Raw genomic sequence first — 22,762 nt, 5'->3', positions numbered from 1 at the left:
TAATGCCCCAAGCTGTTTTGATGCTGAGAAATGTGTCTTTAAAGTGGGAAAACCACAAGTGCAGTGAAGCAAATATCATTGTGAACATATTATACATGGACAGAATAAGTAGTTGTGCATATTTTATTTTGCTAAGAGAATATATGAGCGTGAATGGATTTTTATGTAGAGTGGCAGCCTCCATTTCCAAATAGTGCAACCCCTGCAGTTACACAGTTTTTCTTTAGGTAGTTTTTTTTTTTTCCTTTTTCCCCCTGAGGTACAACTCCTAAAACAGGAATCGTGTTTTGATTGACAGCTGGACTGCTTATACTCAATTCTGTCATATACTTACTCTCTCTGTCTCTCTCTCTCTCTCCCTGTCTCTCTCTCTGTGTCTGTGTGTGTGTGTGTGCGTGCGTGCAGCCTTCTAGCTGTGCTCATTCTACAACCCCAATTCCAGTGAAGTTGGGACGTTGTGTAAAACAAATAAAAACAGAATACGATGATTTGCAAATCCTTTTCAAACTATATTCAGTTGAATACGCTACAAAGACAAGATATTTAATGTTCAAACGGATAAACTTTATTGTTTTTTGCAGATATTCACTCATTTTGAATTTGATGCCTGCAACACGTTCTAAAGAAGTTGGGACAGGGGCATGTTTACCACTGTGTTACATCACCTTTCCTTTTAACAACACTCAATAAGTGTTTGGGAACTGAGGACACTAATTGTTGAAGCTTTGTAGGTGGAATTCTTTCCCATTCTTGCTTGATGTACAACTTCTGTTGCTCAACAGTCCGGGGTCTCCGTTGTTGTATTTTGCACCAAACATTTCCAATGGGAGACAGGTCTGGACTGCAGGCAGGCCAGTCTAGTACCCGCACTATTTTACTACGAAGCCACACTGTTGTAACACGTGCAGAGTGTGGCTTGGCATTGTCTTGCTGAAATAAGCAGGGATGTCCCTGAAAAAGACGTTGCTTGGTTGGCAGCATATGTTGCTCCAAAACCTGTATGTACCTTTCAGCATTACTGATGTCTTCACAGATGTGCAAGTTACCCATGCCATGGGCACTAACACACCCCCACACCATCAGAGATGCTGGCTTTTGAACTTTGTGCTGATAACAATCCGGACAGTCCTTTTCCTCTTTGGCCCGGAGGACACAACGTCCATGATTTCCAAAACAATTTGAAATGTGGACTCGTCAGACCACAGGACACTTTTCCACTTTGCATCAGTCCATCTCAGATGAGCTCAGGCCCAGAGAAGCCGACGGCGTTTCTGGGTGTTGATATATGGCTTTCGCTTTGCATGGCAGAGTTTTAACCTGCACTTGTAGATGGAGCGACGAACTGTGTTCACTGACAATGGTTTTCTGAAGTGTTACTGAGCCCATGTGGTAATATCCCTTACAGAATGATGTCGGTTTTTAATGCAGTGCTGCCTGAGGGATCGAAGGTCACGGGCATTCAGTGTTGGTTTTCTGCCTTGCTGCTTACTTGCAAAGATTTTTCCAGATTCTCTGAATCCTTTGATGTTATTATTGACTGTAGATGATGAAATCCCTAAATTCCTTGCAATTGCACGTTGAGAAACGTTGTTCTTAAACTGTTGGACTGTTTGCCCACGCAGTTGTTCACAAAGTGGTGAACCTCGCCCCATCCTTGCTTGTGAACGATTGAGCCTTTCAGGGGTGCTCCCTTTATACCCAATCATGACACTCACCTGTTTCCAATTAACCTGTTCACCTGTGGAATGTTCCAAACAGGTGTTTTTTGAGCATTCCTCAGCTTTCCCAGTCTTTTGTTGCCCCTGTCCCAACTTCTTTGGAATGTGTTGCAGGCATCAAATTCAAAATGAGTGAATATTTGCAAAAAAACAATAAAGTTTATCCGTTTGGACATTGAATACACTACAAAGACAAGATATTTAATTGAATATAGGTTGAAAAGGATTTGCACATCATCATATTCTGTTATTTATTTTTTACACAACGGTCCCAACTTCATTGAAATTGGGGTTGTAGTTGCTATAGTGTAGTGGGTAACTATTCTGTCTTCTACGCTGTAGACCAGGGTTCAAGGCTCCACTACCTTACCCTACCTGTGTATAATGGTCAAATTGTAAGTCGCTCTGGATAAGTAGCAAAGTAGAGATGACAGTTTTGGAGAAAACATGTTGGACCAGACTTTTGTACTTCTGTAATGCTGCTTGTTTGGTCAGATGACGATATAAAAAAGGAAAAAAACATATATGGCATAACTTATTGCAGAGCGGCTCTACTGTGGGCATACACACTATCTTTCAGAGACATGACCTGGCAGAAGAATAGATACTGTCAGACAGTGTGATGGATCTCTGAGGAGCTGATGATTGTCAAAGCACTGAATAGCTGCTTCTTAAAAACTGAGCAACAGCTAATGTGAAAGTGTCACACACATCAACTGAGAGAAGGATGAGTTATAAATAGTGAAAAATAAAAAGTTCTGTTTTCAAAAGTAAACTTAAGACATAAAGCTTAAAAGATTTGTGGTTTAAAAAAATGTTTACTGAATAGTTTATTGTACATGCCACATAAATGCTGGACAACAACTCGAAGTCATGGACTTCAGCAGCTTGTGTGCTGGCTTTTCATCACCATAATAAGCATAGTAGATGAATGAGGTGTCGGTAATGTAATTATTTAATATAGTAGACCCACTTTGTGTTCAATTCCTATTATACATATGGACCATGCTACTGAATTAGTCCAAACTGTGGTCCAACAGTAAAAGTCCTGGACCCTAACCCCTAAATTTCAACTTGTGAAAATAATACATTTTAGATTGGATTATTATTATTGTTGTTATTATTATTATTGTTATTATTGTTATTCACTGGATGTTCAAAAGAAGTCATCACTCCAAGAGATAATCTTTTTTACAAGCCACCACCGTTGTGCAGATCTTATTTTGTCTGTCTGATTTTGCTGTCGCACTCCAGCATCTGTGTTTAATATTTTGGAAGTTTGTACATTTTCCACGTTTCAGTTAAGTAAACATGACTTGTAGCGCATCGCAGACAGAGCTGGTTATCTCCCTGCTTAACATCAAAATAAGATTTGTTTGTGTTAAAACTATGTTTTGTATTTCATCTCTTCAGAAAACAAAGACATTGTGCTGTCTTTTCTCATGTAATGCAAGAGTGAGTGTTTCTTTCCCTCCTATACGTATCACTCTTGTCTGTCAGTGTGTCTGAGACTGGAGAAAGAGCTGTCAGGCAGGCTATACATGTCAGTCAGACTGCAGAGAAGTGGTTGCTCATTTCAGCATTTTAATGCATGCTGAGTGCTGGAGATCTAAGACACATTGGAATTCCTGCATTGATTTTCTTTTCCTCAGGTGTCGGCAGTTTGTGGAGATGGTGAATGGTACAGACAGTGAGGTACGATGCTTTAGTGTCCGCTCCAAAACCCAGGACAGTTACCCCGACTCCCCCAGCCTAAGCCCCCGACACGGAGCCACCAACCCCCATCTGCACAGCACAGGTGACACACACACACGCACGTGCACCCTTACTCATTTACTGTTTGCTCGAGTTGTTTTGTCTCAGACAAAACTTTAAGTAAGGGATTAGCTCTAGTACTACTGCCTGTGCACTGTGCATTCATAGTTGGTTTTCTTGCATCCTCATGTGTCTAGTCAACTGTTCCTGTGAGCAGTTCCAAACGCATGTACTACGGACATGCCATTCAAATCCTAAGGATCAGTATCTTGAATCATGAATCTGACAGACTTTTCTCAAGAACAAATTTAAGAAAAACGTAAGATGTTGGTGAATGAGGCCCATTGATTTCTATCTTTATTCAACACAAAATGGACATTACAGACAAATATTTAACATTTTAGTCAGAGAGAAGTTAAATAACCAGATAGTCAGCATACCTTGCTAACTTTATCTTTTAACTTATCCACCTCATCTAAAAAGTAATTTCTGTCACTTGAGTGATCAATCTCCATTTCACTTATGGTTTCAAGACAGTTATACTGCTACAGTAAGACATTCTGCTTCTTAGCAGTAGCATTAGCTATATGATCCCCTCCACCCCCCCAAAAAAAAAAAAAAAAAAAGATTCTCCATCTACATCACCAGGGGGTGTTCATAGTCATTTAAACCATAAAATCTCACTCTAGAGATAACTGCAGCACTGCTGTAGAAAGTGAGAGGACATGTTTAGTGGTGGTGGTGGTGATGATGATTTGGACCCTGACGGAGAAGCGGCTTAGAAAATGGATGGATGGATGTTGCAGTGGCTACATTTTTTTTTATTTTTGGCCAGAGTAGCCTTAATGCTAGCTGCCTATTGTTAAAATACAGGGTAATTAAGCATGTAAAATTTGAAAGGGGGCCAGTTATACTTCACATAATTTTTTGCCAAAGCAGTTCAGAGTGCATGACATCATGCACATACTATAAATAAGTGATTTTACTGTAGAATTATACTGGTAGCAAAATCATCAGATTTGTCCATCAAATTGGATCATGCCATATAAGTACTGAACACTTGAAAAAACTAGGTCAGAAACAAATGAATCAGTTGAATGTGTCGCACTATGCATAGACTAAATGTGAAATGATCTTATAATCCCAATTCCAATGAAGTTGGGACATTGTGTAAAACATAAATAAAACAGAATACAATGATTTGCAAATCCTTTTCAACTTATATTCAATTGAACACACTACAAAGACAAGATATTTAATGTTCAAATGGATAAACCTAATTATTTTTTGCAAATATTCACTCATTTTGAATTTGATGCCTGCATCACGTTCCAAAGAAGTTGGGACAGGGGCAACAAAAGACTGGGAAAGTTGAGGAATGCTCAAAAAAACACCTGTTTGGAACATTCCACAGGTGAACAGGTTAATTGGAAATAGGTGAGTGTCATGATTGAGTATAAACGGAGCATCCCTGAAAGGCTGAGTTGTACACAAGCACTTTGTGAACAACTGCGTGAGCAAATAGTCCAGCAGTTTAAGAACAATGTTTCTCAACACGCAATTGCAAGGAATTTAGGGATTTCATCATCTACAGTCCCTTAAATCATCTCTTAAAGAAATCTCTGCAAGTAAGCGGCAAGGCAGAAAACCAACATTGAATGCCTGTGACCTTCAATCCCTCAGGAGGCAATGCATTAAAACCAACATCATTCTGTAACGGATATTACCACATGGGCTCAGGAACACTTCAGAAAACCATTGTCAGTGAAGTGTAGTCCAAGTTAAAACTCTGCCATGCAAAGCGAAAGCCAGATATCAACAACACCCAGAAACGCTGCCTGCTTCTCTGGGCCCAAGCTCATCTGAGATGAACGGACACAAAGTGTCCTGTGGTCTGACGAGTCCACATTTCAAATTGTTTTTGGAAATCATGGACGTTGTGTCCTCCGGGCCAAAGAGGAAAAGGACTGTCCGGATTGTTATCAGCGCAAAGTTCAAAAGCCAGCATCTCTGATGGTATGGGGGTGTGTTAGTGCCCATGGCATGGGTAACTTGCACATCTGTGAAGGCACCATTAATGCTGAAAGGTACATACAGGTTTTGGAGCAACATATGCTGCCATCCAAGCAACGTCTTTTTCAGGGACGTCCTGCTTATTTCAGCAAGACAATGCCAAGCCACATTCTGCACGTGTTACAACAGCAGGGCTTCGTAGTAAAAGTGCGGGTACTAGACTGGTCTGCCTGCAGTGTGTGGCGCATTATGAAGCGCAAAATACGACAACGGAGACCCCGGACTGTTGAGCAACTGAAGTTGTACATCAAGCAAGAATGGGAAAGAACTCCACCTACAAAGCTTCAACAATTAGTGCCCTCAGTTCCTCAGTTATTGAGTGCTGTCAAAAAGAAAGGTGATGTAACACAGTGGTAAACATGCCCCTGTCCCAACTTCTTTGGAATGTGTTGCAGGTATCAAATTCAAAATGAATGAATATTTGCAAAAACAATAAAGTTTTAACACTAAATATCTTGTCTTTGTAATGTATTCAATTGAATATAGGTTGAAAACGATTTGCAAATCATCATATTCTGTTTTTATTTATGTTTTACACAATGTCCCAACTTCATTGGAACTGGGGTTGTACTTTGCATTGTAAAATAACTGACAGCCTAGAATACCTTAGCAAATTGGGTTTGTTTCACTAATGTTAATTAATGTATTTGAAGTGTGCAGCTACATCATCTACAAAAACACAAATATTGGATTGGTTAAGGGCAAAAAAGGTGATCCTAACATCTTTTGCATATACCTTATCCAGCATGATGTTACTTAGAAGTAATACACCTGTAATGATGTCCTTGTGTGGTGATAAAAGTTCTTTTGGACGAGTGAACTGTTCTCTTATCCATGCAGGTGCAGACAGTCCTACATACAGCAACGGAGTGACCCCTTCTAACAAAAACAAGAGCCACAGCAAATACCCTGGAGCAAGCTCTGCCTCTTCTTCTCCTTCCTCCTCCCCTTCCTCAGTTAACTACTCTGAGTCCAACTCCACTGACTCCACCAAGTCCCAGCCACACAGCGCCACCAGCAACCAGGAGACTAGGTATGTTTCTCCTTGTTTTGTATGCTGGTGTGTGCCACATCCAGGAATCACACATAAGAGCAGGATTGTCTTCCCTTTTACTCCATTACTCATGTGAAGCTAGCCAGTGCCTATATCAGTTAGCTGACGTAACAGAATTGACAGTTACACTGCTTTCAGTGGGTGCATTATATCAGAAAAAACTTCAAATATCCAAGACCCCTTGAAAGCAGCACAATTGTGATTTCCTATCACCTCAGGAATGCTTTTGAAGTCAGGTGAAAAACTTATGTACATTTGAAATTTAAAATGCTGCTTGTTCTGGCCGGGTTGTGACGTCACCATGGTGGAAAATAGAAGTTAACAGTCCCTCAGCAAAAAATCACTTTTTTTCTGCTTTGTTCTGTTCACGGACCCCCAAAATAAGCCAAAACTGACTGACCCTAGCTAGCAATGAACTACAACAATCATTTCACATCCTTCATGTTTTGTTAAATCCCACTTAAACCATATGAACAAGTTCTTCTTCAGGAAAGAAAACTGTGCCTAATGCAGCATTAGCATTCCCTTCTAAGAACCTTGAGCTGTCCAGTAGGCAGAGACATCTAACAATAATTATGATATTTTCTAAAAATAGAAATAAAATCTTGAATATTGATTAGATCACCCAATATTTCTATGATTTCCAAAGCCATGCCCACATGCTTTACATTTAAAAAGAAATTAATGTTCTAGTGGAGCCACTCTAGATTTAAGCTGTGGATGCCTTTGGAAAGGCATGTAGTCTTATTTTCATAATTTAACCCATCTGAACAACTGGAACACTTAAGCTGTACAGAAAATGCTGCAATATTTTCTGAGATATTGTGTGACACTTTGGGAAGCCTACAGCAGACAATGAGGAGTTTATAGAAGTAAAAGTGAATAAAACCTGTGAACAAGACAGCTATTATCACCTTTTAAGTGTCATCAGGTTACTTGTCAGTCATTGACGATGTGCAATTATATTGCCCTGTTGCCCAGACCTAATGTCGGCTAATGTTGTATTACCGGCAGAAGAGATGAGGTGGCCGGCTTCATGTGTCTTGGAGGAAACGTGCCCTCACCCTCCCATCATTTTAGCATTGTGTGATAGGGTGAGACCTGACCTGAGTCGCAAGGGGGACATTATGACTAAATTGGAGAGAAAATAAGGTTACAAATTTGCAAGAAAGAAAACCTCCAAACAAGTTTTGTGTTTGTGCATTTAGGTGTCCTGTGCCTCACTCTGAATGCCTCTGAATTTCCCTCTCGTGTGTGTGTGTGTGTGTGTGTGTGTGTGTGTGTGTGTGTGTGTGTGTGTGTGTGTGTGTGTGTGTGTGTGTGTGTGTGTGTGTGTATGTGTAGTGACAGTGAGATGGAGATAGAGGCAGAACACTACAGTAATGGAGTGGCAGAGAACTCCTCCACCCGCATCATGAACGGCACGTACAAGCATCAGGAGATCCTCCAAGGGGGTGACAGCAGTGTGGGCAACGGAGTAGCAGGTAAACTCTAACAAGCGCAGTTCTTAATGCTAACAGTTCTTTGCGCACACTGATGCAACTGTAGACTCACCAAATGGATAGCGTATTGGATGATAATACAATCCAACACACTTAAGATCATCAGTGGATTCCCCGTCCAGCCTTTAACATAAATCAAATTTTATGTATGTAGTGCTTTTTACAACAGGTGTTGTCACAAAGTGGTTTTACAGAAAAATCTGGATCCAAGCCCCTATGAGCAAGCCAAAGATGATAGTGGCAAGGAAAAATTACTTAAGAGACAAAGGAAGAAACCTTGAGAGGAACCAAGACTCAAAAGGGGGCCCATCCTCCTCTGGTCAACACAGGATGGCAAAACAATACCACAAGCAATATAAACAGAGAATAAGGTTTTACCAATAGTATAAGAAAAGAAGGTGAAGCACTGCCACTGCTGTACCAATAAGAGTCCTTGCTCAATGCTGCTTTCAGCTGCCTTTGTAAGTAAATATATATTTTTTTCTTCTTTTATTAATGGCGATATTGAAACATGGAGCACTGGCCAATACTAATCCAATATATTCTTCTTTTTTTAAAACTAATGCTCTAAAATCAAAAAACGAATTGCTGGTTAGTATCGTTATTGGCCACAGCAAAGTGGTGTTGGTCATGACTGCTGGCCCAGAAATTCCATGTATATGTAGTATTTACTACTCACCACTAATAACTATATTAAGAAATCTCTCTCTCTCTCTCTCTCTCTCTCTCTCTCTCTCTCTCTCTCTCTCTCTCTCTCTCTCTCTCTCTCTCTCTGCTTCTTTGTGAGCTGTTGCTAAACTAAGCTCTGCTGTAAATCAGAGAATTTAATGTTTGTCTCCAAGGTTACTGGGAACAGGAGAGGGTGAGTGTGATGTCATGGACTGTAACCACATTTGAAAGGCCTACTCATTTCACTAACTTTCTAAACAATATATATTGTTGTTGTCAGAACAAAACCTTGTATCTCCATTTTTGGTGTTTTTCAGTTTTTGACAAAGCTGAAAAAGTCTGTTGCTGTGTACATTATGCATACATTTTATGATAAATGGTCCAAAAGAAATGGCTTAAAATTACTTAGAAAAAAGTCTGGTTCCATTGACTTATGTTAAAAGTAAAATGTGTTCTTTCATTCTCCTGTAAAGTTAAGATAAAAGGTTTTGTTTTGACAACAGCGATACACATACAACCCCAATTCCAATTAAGTTGGGACCGTTGTGTAAAACATAAATAAAAACAGAATACGATGATTTGCAAATCCTTTTCAACCTGTATTCAATTGAATACACTACAAAGACATTTTATATGTTTAATGTTCAAACAGGTGAACTTTATTGTTTTTTGCAAATATTTATTCATTTTGAATTTGATGCCTGCAACATGTTCCAAAGAAGTTGGGACAGGGGCAACAAAAGACTGGGAAAGTTGAGGAATGCTCAAAAACACCTGTTTGAAACTAGCACTCCCGGTTCTTGACCCTATACTGGCTGAAGAGTTAGATCACCCATTCACCTTAGGGGAAATCTCAGAGGCTATTAGATCCTTAAGTAGTGGTAAATCCCCTGGATGAGATGGGTTTGGTATAGAGTTTAAGAAATTTGACAACCGACTGTCACCTGTTTTACTGGAGGTATTTAACGAGTCCCTGGAAAAGGGTTCCTTGCCCCCTTCCCTGACACAGGCTAATATCTCATTTATTGCTAAAAAGGATAAAGATCCCTCTTTTTGCAGCTCATATCATCCCATCAGTTTGCTTTGTAATGAGCACAAAATTTTAGCTACGTTTCTGGCCAAAAGCATTGAGATTGTCCTCCCATCCATTATATTAGAGGACCAAACAGGCTTTATTAAAGGGAGGCATTTATTTTCTAACATTCTTAAACTTTTAAATATATACATCCGATAATTTGCAAATTCCAGTAGCTGTTGTTTCACTAGACGCAGAGAAGGCCTTCGACCGTATAGAATGGGACTGTTTATTGTTAGTTCTTAATAAATTTGGGTTCGGAAATACATTGATTTCCAGGATTAAGCTGCTCTACACTGCACCATTAGCTCGTGTCCATACAAACTCTGTATATTTTGATTATTTTTCTTTACACAGAGGTACGTGCCAAGGATGTCCCTTATCGCCCTTACTTTTTTGCTATTGCCATAGAACCTCTTTCAATCACTCTTAAAACTGCTCCTGGTGTACAAGGAATCACGAGGTATGGAACTGAAAATAGAGTTTCCCTCTATGCAGACGATCTCTTGAAATATGTAACTCACCCCCTGTCTGCCATTCCAGTTATTAATTCAGTTGTCGTAGAATTTGGTTTATATTCGGGCTATAAGCTAAACTTCTCCAAAAGCAAGTTTTACCCAATTAATGCTGCTGCCTGTACAATTACACAAACAGAAATCCCCTTTAGGCTGTTACCTGATGGATTTAAATATGTAGGTGTAAATATCACTCGCAAAATATCACTTATTCAGGATGCTAATTTCTCCCCTCTACTTACTAAAATGTGCAGTGTCCTCCAGAGGTGGAGTAGCCTTCCCCTCTCTTTAGCGGGTAGGGTACAGTGTATTAAGATGAATGTCCTTCCTAAATTTTCTTTTTTATTTCATTGTCTTCTTATTTTTCTCCCCAAATCCTTTTTTGTTTCTATAGATAAGGCTGTCACTGGGTTTATTTGGGGTGGTTGTGTCCCCCGTATCAGGAAAGGAATTCTTCAGTGTCCCTGTTCTTCTGGTGGCTTGGTCCTCCCTAATTTTATGTATTACTACTTTGCAGCCAACATACAAAAAATGGCATTTTGGTTTAAAAATCCAGAGGCTGCATGGTGTATTATGGAATCCCTTTCCTGTCACTCATCTTCTATTCACACCTTGGTTTATTCCTCTCTTCCCATACTTCCCTCTCATTTCTCCTCCAATCCATTAGTTGTGGAGGTATTGTCTTGCTGAAATAAGGAGGGATGTCCCTGAAAAAGACGTTGCTTGTATGCCAGCATATGTTGCTCCAAAACCTGTATGTACTTTTCAGCATTAATGGTGCCTTCACAGATGTGCAAGTTACTCATGCCATGGGCACTAGTAAAAGAGTGCGGGTACTGGACTGGTCTGCCTGCACTGAAAATGTGTGGCACATTATGAAGCGCAAAATACGACAATGGAGACCCCGGACTGTTGAGCAACAGAAGTTGTACATCAAGCAAGAATGGGAAAGAATTCCACCTACAAAGCTTCAACAGTTAGTGTCCTCAGTTCCCAAACACTTATTGAGTGTTGTTAAAAGGAAAGGAGATGTAACACAGTGGTAAACATGCTCCTGTCCCAACTTCTTTGGAACATGTTACAGGCATCAAATTCAAAATGAGTGAATATTTGCAAAAACTCTGTTTGAACATTAAATATTTTGTCTTTTTGGTGTATTCGATTAAATATAGTTTGAAAAGGATTTGCATCGTTTTCTGTTTTTATTTATGTTTTACACAATGTCCTAACTTCACCGGAATTGGGGTTGTATGTATATGTGTATATAATGACAAAATGTGAAGTTTTCATGGACAAAGGCACAGAGTTCTTGCATCCTCGTGATCCTGTGAAAGAAATGGTTTGCTTTTAATATTCAAAACTGGTTTTCCGCCGGATTATGCTAATAGACAGGTAATTTTGTTACGATTTAGTTAAAATTTTGTTAGATAGTTGGTGGTCATGCTCACTACATGCTCACTACATGCTCACTATGGACTTCCACCAGTTTTTCAAATATGCTGCATAATTCAGTCATTTAGATGTAAACAGAGAAATTCAGAGTGGTTCGATCTAAAATAGTTCATGGCAAAGAAACTTGCCAACTCTGATTGCCTTACAGTGGTGGGGATGAGAACCAGGAATGACAACACACATACAGCCATTTTATTTACTTTCTGAGACTGCCCTTGAACCTATATGTGTCTTCTGAGCCTTATATGTAATGTTGATAATGGTAAAATAGTGCTAAATATGAAAAAAGTTTTCTTTGGGAACTATTTTACACCCTGCATTCATCTTGTACAGACACTACTCTGCTACATAACTTTAAAGGTGTTAAATCACAGTCGCTATGAGTAATTTTAACTAGTCACATCAAGCTACTCTGCTTTAATTATTCAGAAATTTTGAAGAATTGGTGGATTCCACATGAATGCTTTCCTAGCTGGCCTCCTCAACCTGTAACCAGAAAAAAAATCACATCATACAACTGCATTTAACTCATAGAGAAGCAGCTGCTGGGAACCTTCAACTTGTGTGAGTTGTCCAGGTTTTGTCTCTGTGCTGTTATGGTAAGGCAATTCTAATGTGCTGTAAAACATCTCCCCCGGTGCCTGCTGCTGCTCCAGGTCTGTTTACCTTTGCCTGCCGCAGGTTTTGCAGTGAGGTTGGCCTTCGTCCAGCTTGATCGCTAAACACACAACCTGAATTGGAAAAACAAATTGTGTGCCTTACCTTTAATCCTGACCTCTGTCTAAAGAAAAACATCAAAAGCTAATCAGAGATTGTGACAAATCCTTTAAAAATGCATAGCTTTGTTGCTGTGATTCACAGTAAAATAATGGAAATAGGTCAGTTGTTGTGGTATATCTATACTTATTTTTTTCTTAGAAAATATATTGCTCTGTGTGGAGATGCTAACACAAGTTTTTTTTAATTGATCAATAACCTATAACCCATAACCAGGCTCCTCCTTCATTATATCTCTTCCAGACGATGGCTGTGGCTCGAGGCAGCTGTGTGGGGGCAACCAGGCAGCTACAGAGCGGATGATCCAGTTCGGCCGTGAGCTGCAGGCCCTGAACGAGCAGCTCTCTCGCCAATATGGCAAGAACGCCACGCACAAGAAGATGCTGCAGGTAGGACGAACTCTGGGACAGAGAAATGAGGGATGTCCCAGTGTTTTCTGACCAGCATCTCAGACCCAATCAAGGCATATTTAAATGCGTCATTATCAGCTATATTCAGCCAGAAAACCCCATTCCCATTACCCCATTCCATTCTGCCACGACTAGAGGAAGTATAAATTGATTTTAACCATGAGTTATGGCATTGATGCATGTTTTCAGAGTTTACCAAGCAACCAATATCTGTGGTAAGTAACTGTAAGTGGAAAAAGATGATTCAAAAGCCGCTTCTAATATCTGTTTCCTATATATATATATATATATATATATATATATATATATATATATATATATATATATATATATATATATAAAAAATATTATAAAATAGTTTCTACACTCATTTTGCATTTTATCAGCTCCACTTACTATATAGGTGCACTTTGTGGATCTAGAATCACGGACTGTAGTCCATCTGTTTCTCTGCGCACTCTCCATAATTTGTTAGCCCCCTTTTACCCTGTTCTTCAGTGGTCAGGACCCCCATGGTCCCTTACAGAGCAGGCACTATTTGTGTGGTGGATCATTCTCAGCACTGCAGTAACACTGACATGATGGTGGTGTGTTGGTGTGTGTGGTGCTGGTATGAGTGGATCAGACATAGCAGTGCTGCTGGAGCCAAATCTATTAGACGCTCCTACCTTGTCAGTCCACTTTGTAAAATGTAAAGTCAAAGATAATAGCTCATCTGCTGCTGCACAGTTTGTGTTGGTCATCCTCTAGTCCTTCGTCAGTGGTCACAGAACGCTGCCCACAGGACGCTGTTGGCTGGATATTTTTGGTTGGTGGACAATTCTTAGTCCAGCAGTGACACTGAGGTGTTTAAAAACTCCAGCGGCACTGCTGTGTCTGATCCACTCAGACCAGAACAACACACACTAACACACCACCATCACATCAGTGTTACTGCAGTGTTGAGAATGATCCACCACCCAAATAGCACCTGCTCTGTGAGGGTCCATGGGGGTCTTGACCACTGAAGAACAGGGTAAAAGGGGGCTAACGAAGGATCAGAGAAACAGATGGACTACAGTCTAACTGTAGAACTACAAAGTAAACCTATATAGTAAGTGGAGCTGATAAAATGGACAATGAGTATAGAAACAAGAGGTGGTCATAATGTTATGCCTGATCGGTGTATATAGATATATATTGATGCTCTGACTGATGGTTCAAGCTCAAAGTCATTGCACTTTAATGGATGGTAGTCATTTGCTCTTACATGTTTGTCTTGTTTGATTGCTGTTATGGCTTAGATCGGTAAGCAGTTAGCTCTTGTGTATGCCCTCTGTCTTTGTTGTGCTGTTAGGATGTGATGAGTCAGTCAAAGTTTGGCAGGCAGATGCAGTTTGACATTTAGTGTGCTTCTGTATGGTTACTAGCACGCATTAGCGTTCCCTCCAGCCTCTCTTTTCTTGCAAGGGCTGATGTTAATGGAGACTGTTGGAAAGGTTATTAGCCCTCACGCTATTACTGCACTGGCATCTACAGCTCTCGTTGCCCTGTGTGTGTGTGTGTGTGTGTGTGTGTGTGTGTGTGTGTGTGTGTGTGTGTGTGTGTGTGTGTGTAGGATGCATTCAGTCTGCTGGCATATTCAGACCCGTGGAACTGCCCAGTGGGCCAGCAGCTGGACCCCACACAGAGAGAAGCCATCTGCTCTGCCCTCAACAGCGCCATCTTGGGTAAGAACCTGCTGACATATATACATGCACTGCTGACGTTACAAGCTGATATATTGACGACCTGTGGGTTTAACTGTGTCAGCAAAATTGTGCTGATAATAGCAACTTTTTTTGATCACAATATCACAGAACTCTGATCTGCCTATAGGGCAAAATCTTAGACAGTTGTGCCAGTGGGATATATATATATATATATATATATATATATATATATATATATATATATATATATATATATATATATATATGTCATATATATATGTCTTGAGTATCAGGATTATATTTTGGATAAGGTCAAGCCACATGAAAATGCAAGTGTAACGTACACCAGACATATATTTAAAATACACACATTTGATCACTCACACTACTTCAGGAGGTGCTCTGAGATGCATTTCAGCCACATTACAGTAGTATGAACACATCCATCTCTCCAAGACGTCACTGGACACATGATCTGTGTCTGCGAGAGGTGATTATGGAGGATGCACATGATTGGGGACTGGATGAAACAAAATGCTTAATACCAATATAGACAGCCACTACTGTGCTCAACAGATTGCAGACGACTTAATAAACAATTGATTACCATGTAATGACAGGATTTGCATATTCTGTCCCACACAGCAATCCGATTTCAGTCCGTCTAACCGGAGACGCATTTGACTACTAAGTGTAAATGCGTGTGGCTAAAATTTGATCAGAATACAGTTCAGATAGTAGTCACGCGACGTGACCAGGGGTACGTGGGGTCATAGCGTTGTGTTGTCTTCTCACAATGGAAGGATGGACAGAAATGCTGTTGTATTTATTCAGATCTGAAACGAACTCCTGTTGTTTTTCACTTTATTTCCTTTGAGTTTCTCCTTCCCTGTGTCCTGTGCATTATTTTCTATTTAATATCCTAAGAAATATCCTGTAAAATGAGCAACTTTTAATTAATGACTGTTTTGACTAGAAATTAAATGAAAAGGTGAAAATGATTGGTTATTAGAATTTTTAGCTCCTTATCAGTCCGTCACAAAATTGGTATATTTCTTAACCTCCATCTCTATTTGCTGTTTTCTTATTGAGAACTTCTCTCTCCTGCAGAGTCTCAGAACCTGCCTAAGCAGCCGCCACTCATGCTGGCGCTGGGCCAGGCCACAGAGTGTGTGCAGCTCATGGCCCGAGTGCACTCCGGCTCTTGTTCCTTCGCCAGAGTCGACAACTTTTTGCACTAGCCCTAGTCCAGGTGATAAAGTCCAACTCTCTGTCACTCTGTCTCTCTCACTCTCACACACACACACACACACACACACTTTTCATTCAAAAGTCTCAAAGGTTCAAATACATGTATGACGTGCTGGTGATATGATACTACTGCTCCACAACTTCATATATTTCAAGTAATTTGTAGACAGCTAAAAAAATGAAGTTTTAGGTGGGTCCTGAACGTATTCGATAATAAGTGAGTCACTCCAACAAAAAAAATCACACACCTAACAATTCCACCCTTTTTTTGGATTGTCAGTTATTTTGTTTTCTATTATATTTTTGTGCAACATCCATCCATCCATCCATCCATCCATCCATTATCTTCCGCTTGTCCGGGGTTCGGGTCGCGGGGGCAGCATCCTAAGCAATGAAGCCCAGACCTCCCTTTCCCCAGCCACTTCCGCATAGAATGTAGATCGACCGGTAAATCGAGAGCCTTGCCTTATGGCTCAGCTCTTTCTTTACCACAACAGACCGGTAAAGAGCCCGCATCACTGCTGACCCAGCACCAATCCGCCTGTCAATCTCCCGCTCCCTTGTACCATCACTCGTGAACAAGACCCTGAGATACTTGAACTCCTCCACTTGAGGCAAGAGCCTATCCCCGACCCAGAGAGGGCTCTCCACCCTTTTCCGCCTGAGAACCATGGTCTTGGATTTAGAGGTACTGATTCTCATCCCAGCCGCTTCACACTCGGCTGCAAACCGATCCAGCGAAAGCTGAAGTTCGCGGCCTGATGTCCCCAATAGGACCACATCATCTACAAACAGCAGCGATGTGACCCTGAGGTCACCAAACCGGACACCCTCCATCCCTTGACTGCGCCTAGAAATTCTATCCATAAAAATTATGAATAGAATCGGTGACAAAGGGCAGCCCTGACGGAGTCCAACTCTCACTGGGAACGAGTCTGACTTACTGCCGGCTATGCGAACCAAACTCCAGCTTTGTTTGTACAGGGCCTGAATGGCTCGTAGCAAAGAGCCATGTACCCCGTACTCCCGAAGCACCTCCCACAGAATACCCCGGGGAACACAGTCGAATGCCTTCTCCAGATCCACAAAGCACATGTGGACTGGTTGGGCAAACTCCCATGAACCCTCCAGAATCCTGGAGAGGGTGAAGAGTTGGTCCAGTGTTCCACGACCAGGGCGGAACCCGCACTGTTCCTCCTGGATCCGAGGTTCGACTATAAGCCGGACTCTCTTCTCCAGTACCCCTGCATAGACCTTGCCAGGGAGGCTGAGGAGTGTGATTCCCCTGTAGTTGGAACACACCCTCCGGTCCCCTTTTTTAAAAAGAGGCACCACCACCCCAGTCTGCCAATCCAGTGGCACCGCCCCGATGTCCACGCAATGTTGAAAAGGCGTGTCAGCCAAGACAGCCCCACAACATCCAGAGCCTTGAGGAACTCAGGGTGGATCTCATCCACCCCTGGAGCCTTGCCACCAAGGAGCTTCTTAACTACCTTAGCGACTTCGGCCTCAGTAATGGACAAGCCTATTCCCATGTCCCCAGACTCAGCCTCCTCACTGGAGAACGTGTCGGTGGGATTGAGAAGGTCCTCAAAGTATTCCTTCCACCGCCCAATCACGTCTTCAGTCGAAATCAGCAGCACACCATCTCCACTATATACAGTGCTAGTGGCACACTGCTTTCCCCTTCTGAGTCGCCTGACGGTTTGCCAGAATCTTTTCGGAGCCGACTTAAAGTCACTTTCCAAGGCCTCACCAAACTCCTCCCATACACGGGTTTTTGCCTTGGCAACAACTGAAGCCGCAGATCGCTTGGCCTGTCGATACCTGCCAGCTGCCTCTGGTGTCCCACAGGCCAACCATGCCCGGTAGGACTCCTTCAGCTTGACGGCATCTCTCACCTGGGGTGTCCACCACCGGGTTCGAGGATTACCGCCCCGACAGGCACCAACTACCTTACGGCCACAGCTACAGTCAGCCGCTTCAGCAATGGAGGAACGGAACATGGCCCATTCTGAGTCAATGTCCCCCACCTCCCCCGATATCTGGTCAAAGTTCTGACGGAGGTGTGAGTTGAAGATCAATCTGACAGGTTCTTCTGCTAGACGTTCCCAGCAAACCCTCACTATGCGTTTGGGCTTGCCTGGTCTGACCGGCATCTTCCCCCACCACCTGATCCAACTCACCACCAGGTGGTGATCAGTTGACAGCTCAGCTCCTCTCTTTACACGAGTGTCCAAAACACATGGCCGCAAGTCCGATGACACGACTACAAAGTCAATCATTGAACTGGGGCCTAGGGTGTCCTGGTGCCATGTGCACTTATGGACATCCTAGTGTTCAAACATGGTGTTCGTGATGGACAAACTGTGGTTTGCACAGAAGTCCAAAAACTGAACACCACTCGGGTTCAGATCAGAGAGGCCATTCCTCCCAATCACACCCCTCCAGGTCTCACTGTCATTGCCCACGTGAGCGTTGAAGTCCCCCAGTAGGACAATAGAGTCTCCAGGAGGAGCACTTTCAAGCACCCTTCCCAAGGACTCTAAGAATGCTGGGTACTCTGAACTGCTGTTCGGTGCATAAGCACAGACAACAGTCAGGACCCGTTCCCCAACCCGAAGGCGTAGGGAAGCTACCCTCTCGTCCACCGGAGAAAACCCCAACATACAGGCACCGAGTCGAGGGGCTATGAGAAAGCCCACACCTGCCCGCCGCCTCTCACCATGGGCAACTCCAGAAAAGAATAAAGTCCAGCCCCTCTCAAGGAGATTGGACCCAGAGCCCAAGCTGTGTGTTGAGGTGAGCCCGACTATATCTAGCCGGTATCTCTCAACCTCGCGCACCAACTCAGGCTCCTTCCCCGCCAGTGAGGTAACGTTCCAAGTTCCAAAAGCCAGTTTCAGCAACCGAGGATCAGAACGCCAAGGCCCACGCCTTCGGACACTGCCCAATCCACAACGCACCGAACATTTTTTTTCGATTTTTGTGCAACATTTCGCTTTAAAAAGCCAGCTGTGCATTATTCAAGGTTTACTGACCTGTTTGGTTTAAATACTGGGCAAGAAAACCATACCATCTTTATATGATTTTTACAAAAGCAGGCTCACATTCACATAAGACATTACATAAATAGGTTATAGTAATTACAGTATATCATCCCTCATATAATAATTTATTGTTCACAATAAAACTTCTGAAAAAACTGTAGCTAATACACCGTCAGGAAAAAAAAAGCTGCTTTGCATGTACATTTTTTCATTCATCAAGGTACACAAAATGTAAATGTACTCAACAATGGTTTTAAAACAGAACAATAAAATAAAAAGCTTGGACACAAAACAAGATATTTAGAGTAAATAAAACTTTAAAAATGTAATTATAATGGATTATGGTGCAATCGTGTTCTATAAGTAAAGGTACTGAAGACCTGAGGGTACCACCACAGTGAGAGTGTTCACTGAATATAGTCATTATTAAATAAAATGACTGATTAATATGCAGAGTGATTCCAAACTACTTCTTTGCTTTCCATGTAATAAAGTGCAAGGGATGTGTCTGTTTCTGCGTCTCTCCTCAGGCAATGTTCAGGACCGCTAAGAAGAGGACTTTCCAGTTGGTTGCCATGAGGAACACGCTTGTTTGAATTAGTGTGTCGCTTGCCGCTTGCCACAGGCAGTCCGGATGAGGAATGACTAGAAACATGAGGAGGAGAGAGGCTTCTTTTTAATTTTAGTATTATCAAATACAAATTGTGTGACACTATTTAAAGATAATTAATTATTATTCCGTTTATCTAGTCATTTTTATTTTAGTTTCTATTTTGTCAGTTTGTTGTGCTCATCTTAAACCAGATTTCCCTTTTTTGTTTTTATGGGTGGATTCAATGCATAGTATTCTACACACGCACCATATCAAGGACACACACCGTAGTCAACTCTTCTTGAAAGCGTAAGAAGTCTCCCTTATTCAGAACTCAGGTATTTGACACGTGTCATTTTAGCATGGGACACTGCAGAACGAGATATTGCTCTTATCTGGCAATATTGTGGCTACTTATTAAGGCCTCGCTCATTTAACTGAAATTTTACTGGCTACTGTACCACTTAACTACAGTTTTTAGGTTTTAGAGAGATATCGGTGGTGTTGTGGTAGAGGGAGCTCAGTTGTTCCCTTTACACTTGTTTTTCAGATTCATTTGATAGTGCGTGTGAGATTTGTGAGAAGGTGCACGGCTCCCACGTGTCTCACTTCCAAGCTAATAGTAAAAGCTCAGGCACCAGCACCAGTCTTATTGGATACAGAACACATAGTTGCATTACAGACTTGGCTTCTGGGTCTGAGTGTAACCAAGCCTATTTTTTATGAACTCTGGTCTCTCTTCAAAAAGGGGCTTCTATTTTAACGACGATCTTTCTAGGGTACCGTACAGATATTATGTTAAATCCCCAGCTTTTTTTTTTTTTTGTAAGGTATATCAGAATTAACTTGTGGGTGTCTGATTAATTATATGGCTGTAAGGAATAAAAACTGTCAATTTATTGTCAAAGAAAAACAAGGATAGCAATTTCATTCATTTTGAATAATGGGCTTGGAGGACAGCTTCGGGCTTGGAAGCTTGACTTAGTACACTAATTCCTACCTTTATATCCCCTCATATAGTGTTTATGGTAAGGTTTTCCCCTGAAATAATGACAAGTACTGATATCTTAATTGATTCTACATTTGTTTGTTGTTTGACTAATTAATTGGAGCATTTGGAGACACTGTACTTTGGCCATTATTGAGTCCTAGCATGCAAGATGATAATTAAAGCCCAAAAATGAGTAGAAAGTTAGATTTGCTATATTTTTTGCCCAAACCATCTTTCTCAACCATTTTGCCCCGTTCTTTTTTTTTTTTTTCCTCTTCATTCTCTTTTCTTTCCTTCTGATTCTATTTCCTGCCCCTTTTGCCATCATAAGCTGCAGCACTTTGATTCTGCACACAGCACTGACTCAGTCACTGTATGACATGTGGCTACAGCCGGATTCTTCTTCTCTTCTTGCTCTTTCTTGGGGTTTCCTTTTTTTTCTATGCTATTCTCTCATTTTGATTTTGCTTTCTCGCCCAGCGTGGAGTGAGAGATCGTTCGCATCCATGTGTTTAACCCAGTATTTCGCCCAGTCAGCCAGCAAGTGGTGCTCCACTGTGTCGTTGAATGTAGCCTAGCCGTTTACTCCGTTTATTACTCAAGTTTCGCTGCTGGCCACCATGAGATTGTTTGTTACATCCCTCATCGTTACACCTACCTTTGGACATATTGCATTGTATTTTCAGTTATACCTCACTCACATTTCGAACAACCATGTCTAGCTTGTTCGTGTGACAGGAAGCAGTAGTAAATAGGGACAATAGTAGAGGCTGTGCAGTAGCTGGTTTGGTTGACTCGTTCACCAGGCAGGCCGGGAGGGTCCAGGGCTGTCAGAGGTAATGGTCTGGAGATTCTATCTTATGTACTCCTCAAGATCACTTGCTTTTCATCTTATGATCAACAGGAGCTAAAGCCAAATACATGACTGTTTAGATAATAAAATAAATTAATAAATGTTCTCTCTGACCACATGGTTATGGCTACTTCTATGGCTACTGCTTTGTACACTCTCTGACACCTGGTAATCTATGTTCAAGTCAGCATATGTTTAAGCATTTCTTATTCTGGTAGATGAATTGATGAAGATAACTGAGTGGTGTTACCCTGTTGCATGGAGACATCATGTGTCACTCTTAACAGAGCCATAATTGTTTGATATTGACACACAATGCCAGCTCTAACTGAAAGCTCATACTTTTACTGATGTGTAAGTAGTGGAGCTCGTGTTTTGGGATTGTTTTTTAATGGCAAAAGAAAAGAAAACGTCTTTGGGAACTCATCATAGGCTAACCACCCAAACTGTATATTGCCATTTGAAAGTGATCCATCATAGAACTTAATCTCAAATAGGGACCTACAGTATACTATGAAGGGAAAAAAAATTAGCTGAAAATCCTCCCAGGACACATTTGTCCCCTCTTTGCCCATCCATGTGGTGCCATCTTGTGCCTCGGATGACGGAGAAGCAGGACAAATAGAGCTAAAGCTGAATACAACAAGCTGTGCACAATTTACTTCTGTTATGATTTAAAATTTTATTTGAGTTTTAATTTTAGCCATTGTGAAATGATTTACCCTCTACTTAGCATGAACCTTTAAAAACCTTTAAAACAACATAAAAAAAGGAAAATGATGGAAAAAAAATACAAAAAAAACTATGTACTGGAAACATGTTAAAGAAATATTGTACTCGTTTAATTTTGACAGAATTATTTTTATTAAAATACACATCCATGAGCATATATTGATTGTCTCTTGTATTATTTTGCACATCTTGTTCCTTTGCATGCAACAAAAAGGTAAGATTTTTTGGATATAATAATAGACTCTAGGACGATATACATTATGGACAAAAGTATTGGGACACCCCTCCTAATTATCGAGTTCAGGAGTTTGTCACATCCAATGCTAACAGGTGGATGAAATTAAGCACACGGTTGTGCAATCCCCATAGACAAACTATGTGACAGTAGAATGGGTTGTACTAATTAGGTCAGTGACTTTAAATGTGGCACCGTCATAGGATGCCACAAGTTAGTGTGTGAAATTACTGTCCTGCTAGATCTGCCCCAGTCAGCTATAAGTGCTGTCAATGTGAAATGGAAGCACCAACAGCTCAGCCACAAAGCAGTAGACCACCCAAACTCAGAGAATGGGGTTGCCAAGTGCTGAAGCACAGAGTGCCTG

General features: G+C 41.3%; 1 protein-coding gene across 2 annotated transcripts in view; it reads left to right on the top strand.

The window, feature by feature from the left end:
• The window catches only part of ranbp10 (RAN binding protein 10), a 52,438-nt gene extending 30,121 nt beyond the window's left edge, over positions 1-22,317 (top strand). For both annotated transcript variants that reach the window (XM_017704194.2, XM_037540014.1), the window contains exons 9-15: positions 3,371-3,516; positions 6,387-6,579; positions 7,945-8,084; positions 12,834-12,979; positions 14,598-14,709; positions 15,802-15,943; positions 19,523-22,317. In XM_017704194.2, coding sequence (XP_017559683.1) covers positions 3,371-3,516; positions 6,387-6,579; positions 7,945-8,084; positions 12,834-12,979; positions 14,598-14,709; positions 15,802-15,932 — 868 coding nt within the window. In that variant the 3' untranslated portion in view covers positions 15,933-15,943; positions 19,523-22,317. The remainder of the gene's footprint in view (positions 1-3,370; positions 3,517-6,386; positions 6,580-7,944; positions 8,085-12,833; positions 12,980-14,597; positions 14,710-15,801; positions 15,944-19,522) is intronic.
• Positions 22,318-22,762: the final 445 nt, after the last annotated feature.

The sequence above is a fragment of the Pygocentrus nattereri genome, chromosome 7 (assembly GCF_015220715.1).
Source record: "Pygocentrus nattereri isolate fPygNat1 chromosome 7, fPygNat1.pri, whole genome shotgun sequence".
Lineage (NCBI taxonomy): Eukaryota > Metazoa > Chordata > Actinopteri > Characiformes > Serrasalmidae > Pygocentrus > Pygocentrus nattereri.
Note: the sequence above shows the minus strand (reverse complement) of the source record. Positions and strands in the feature narration are given on the sequence as shown.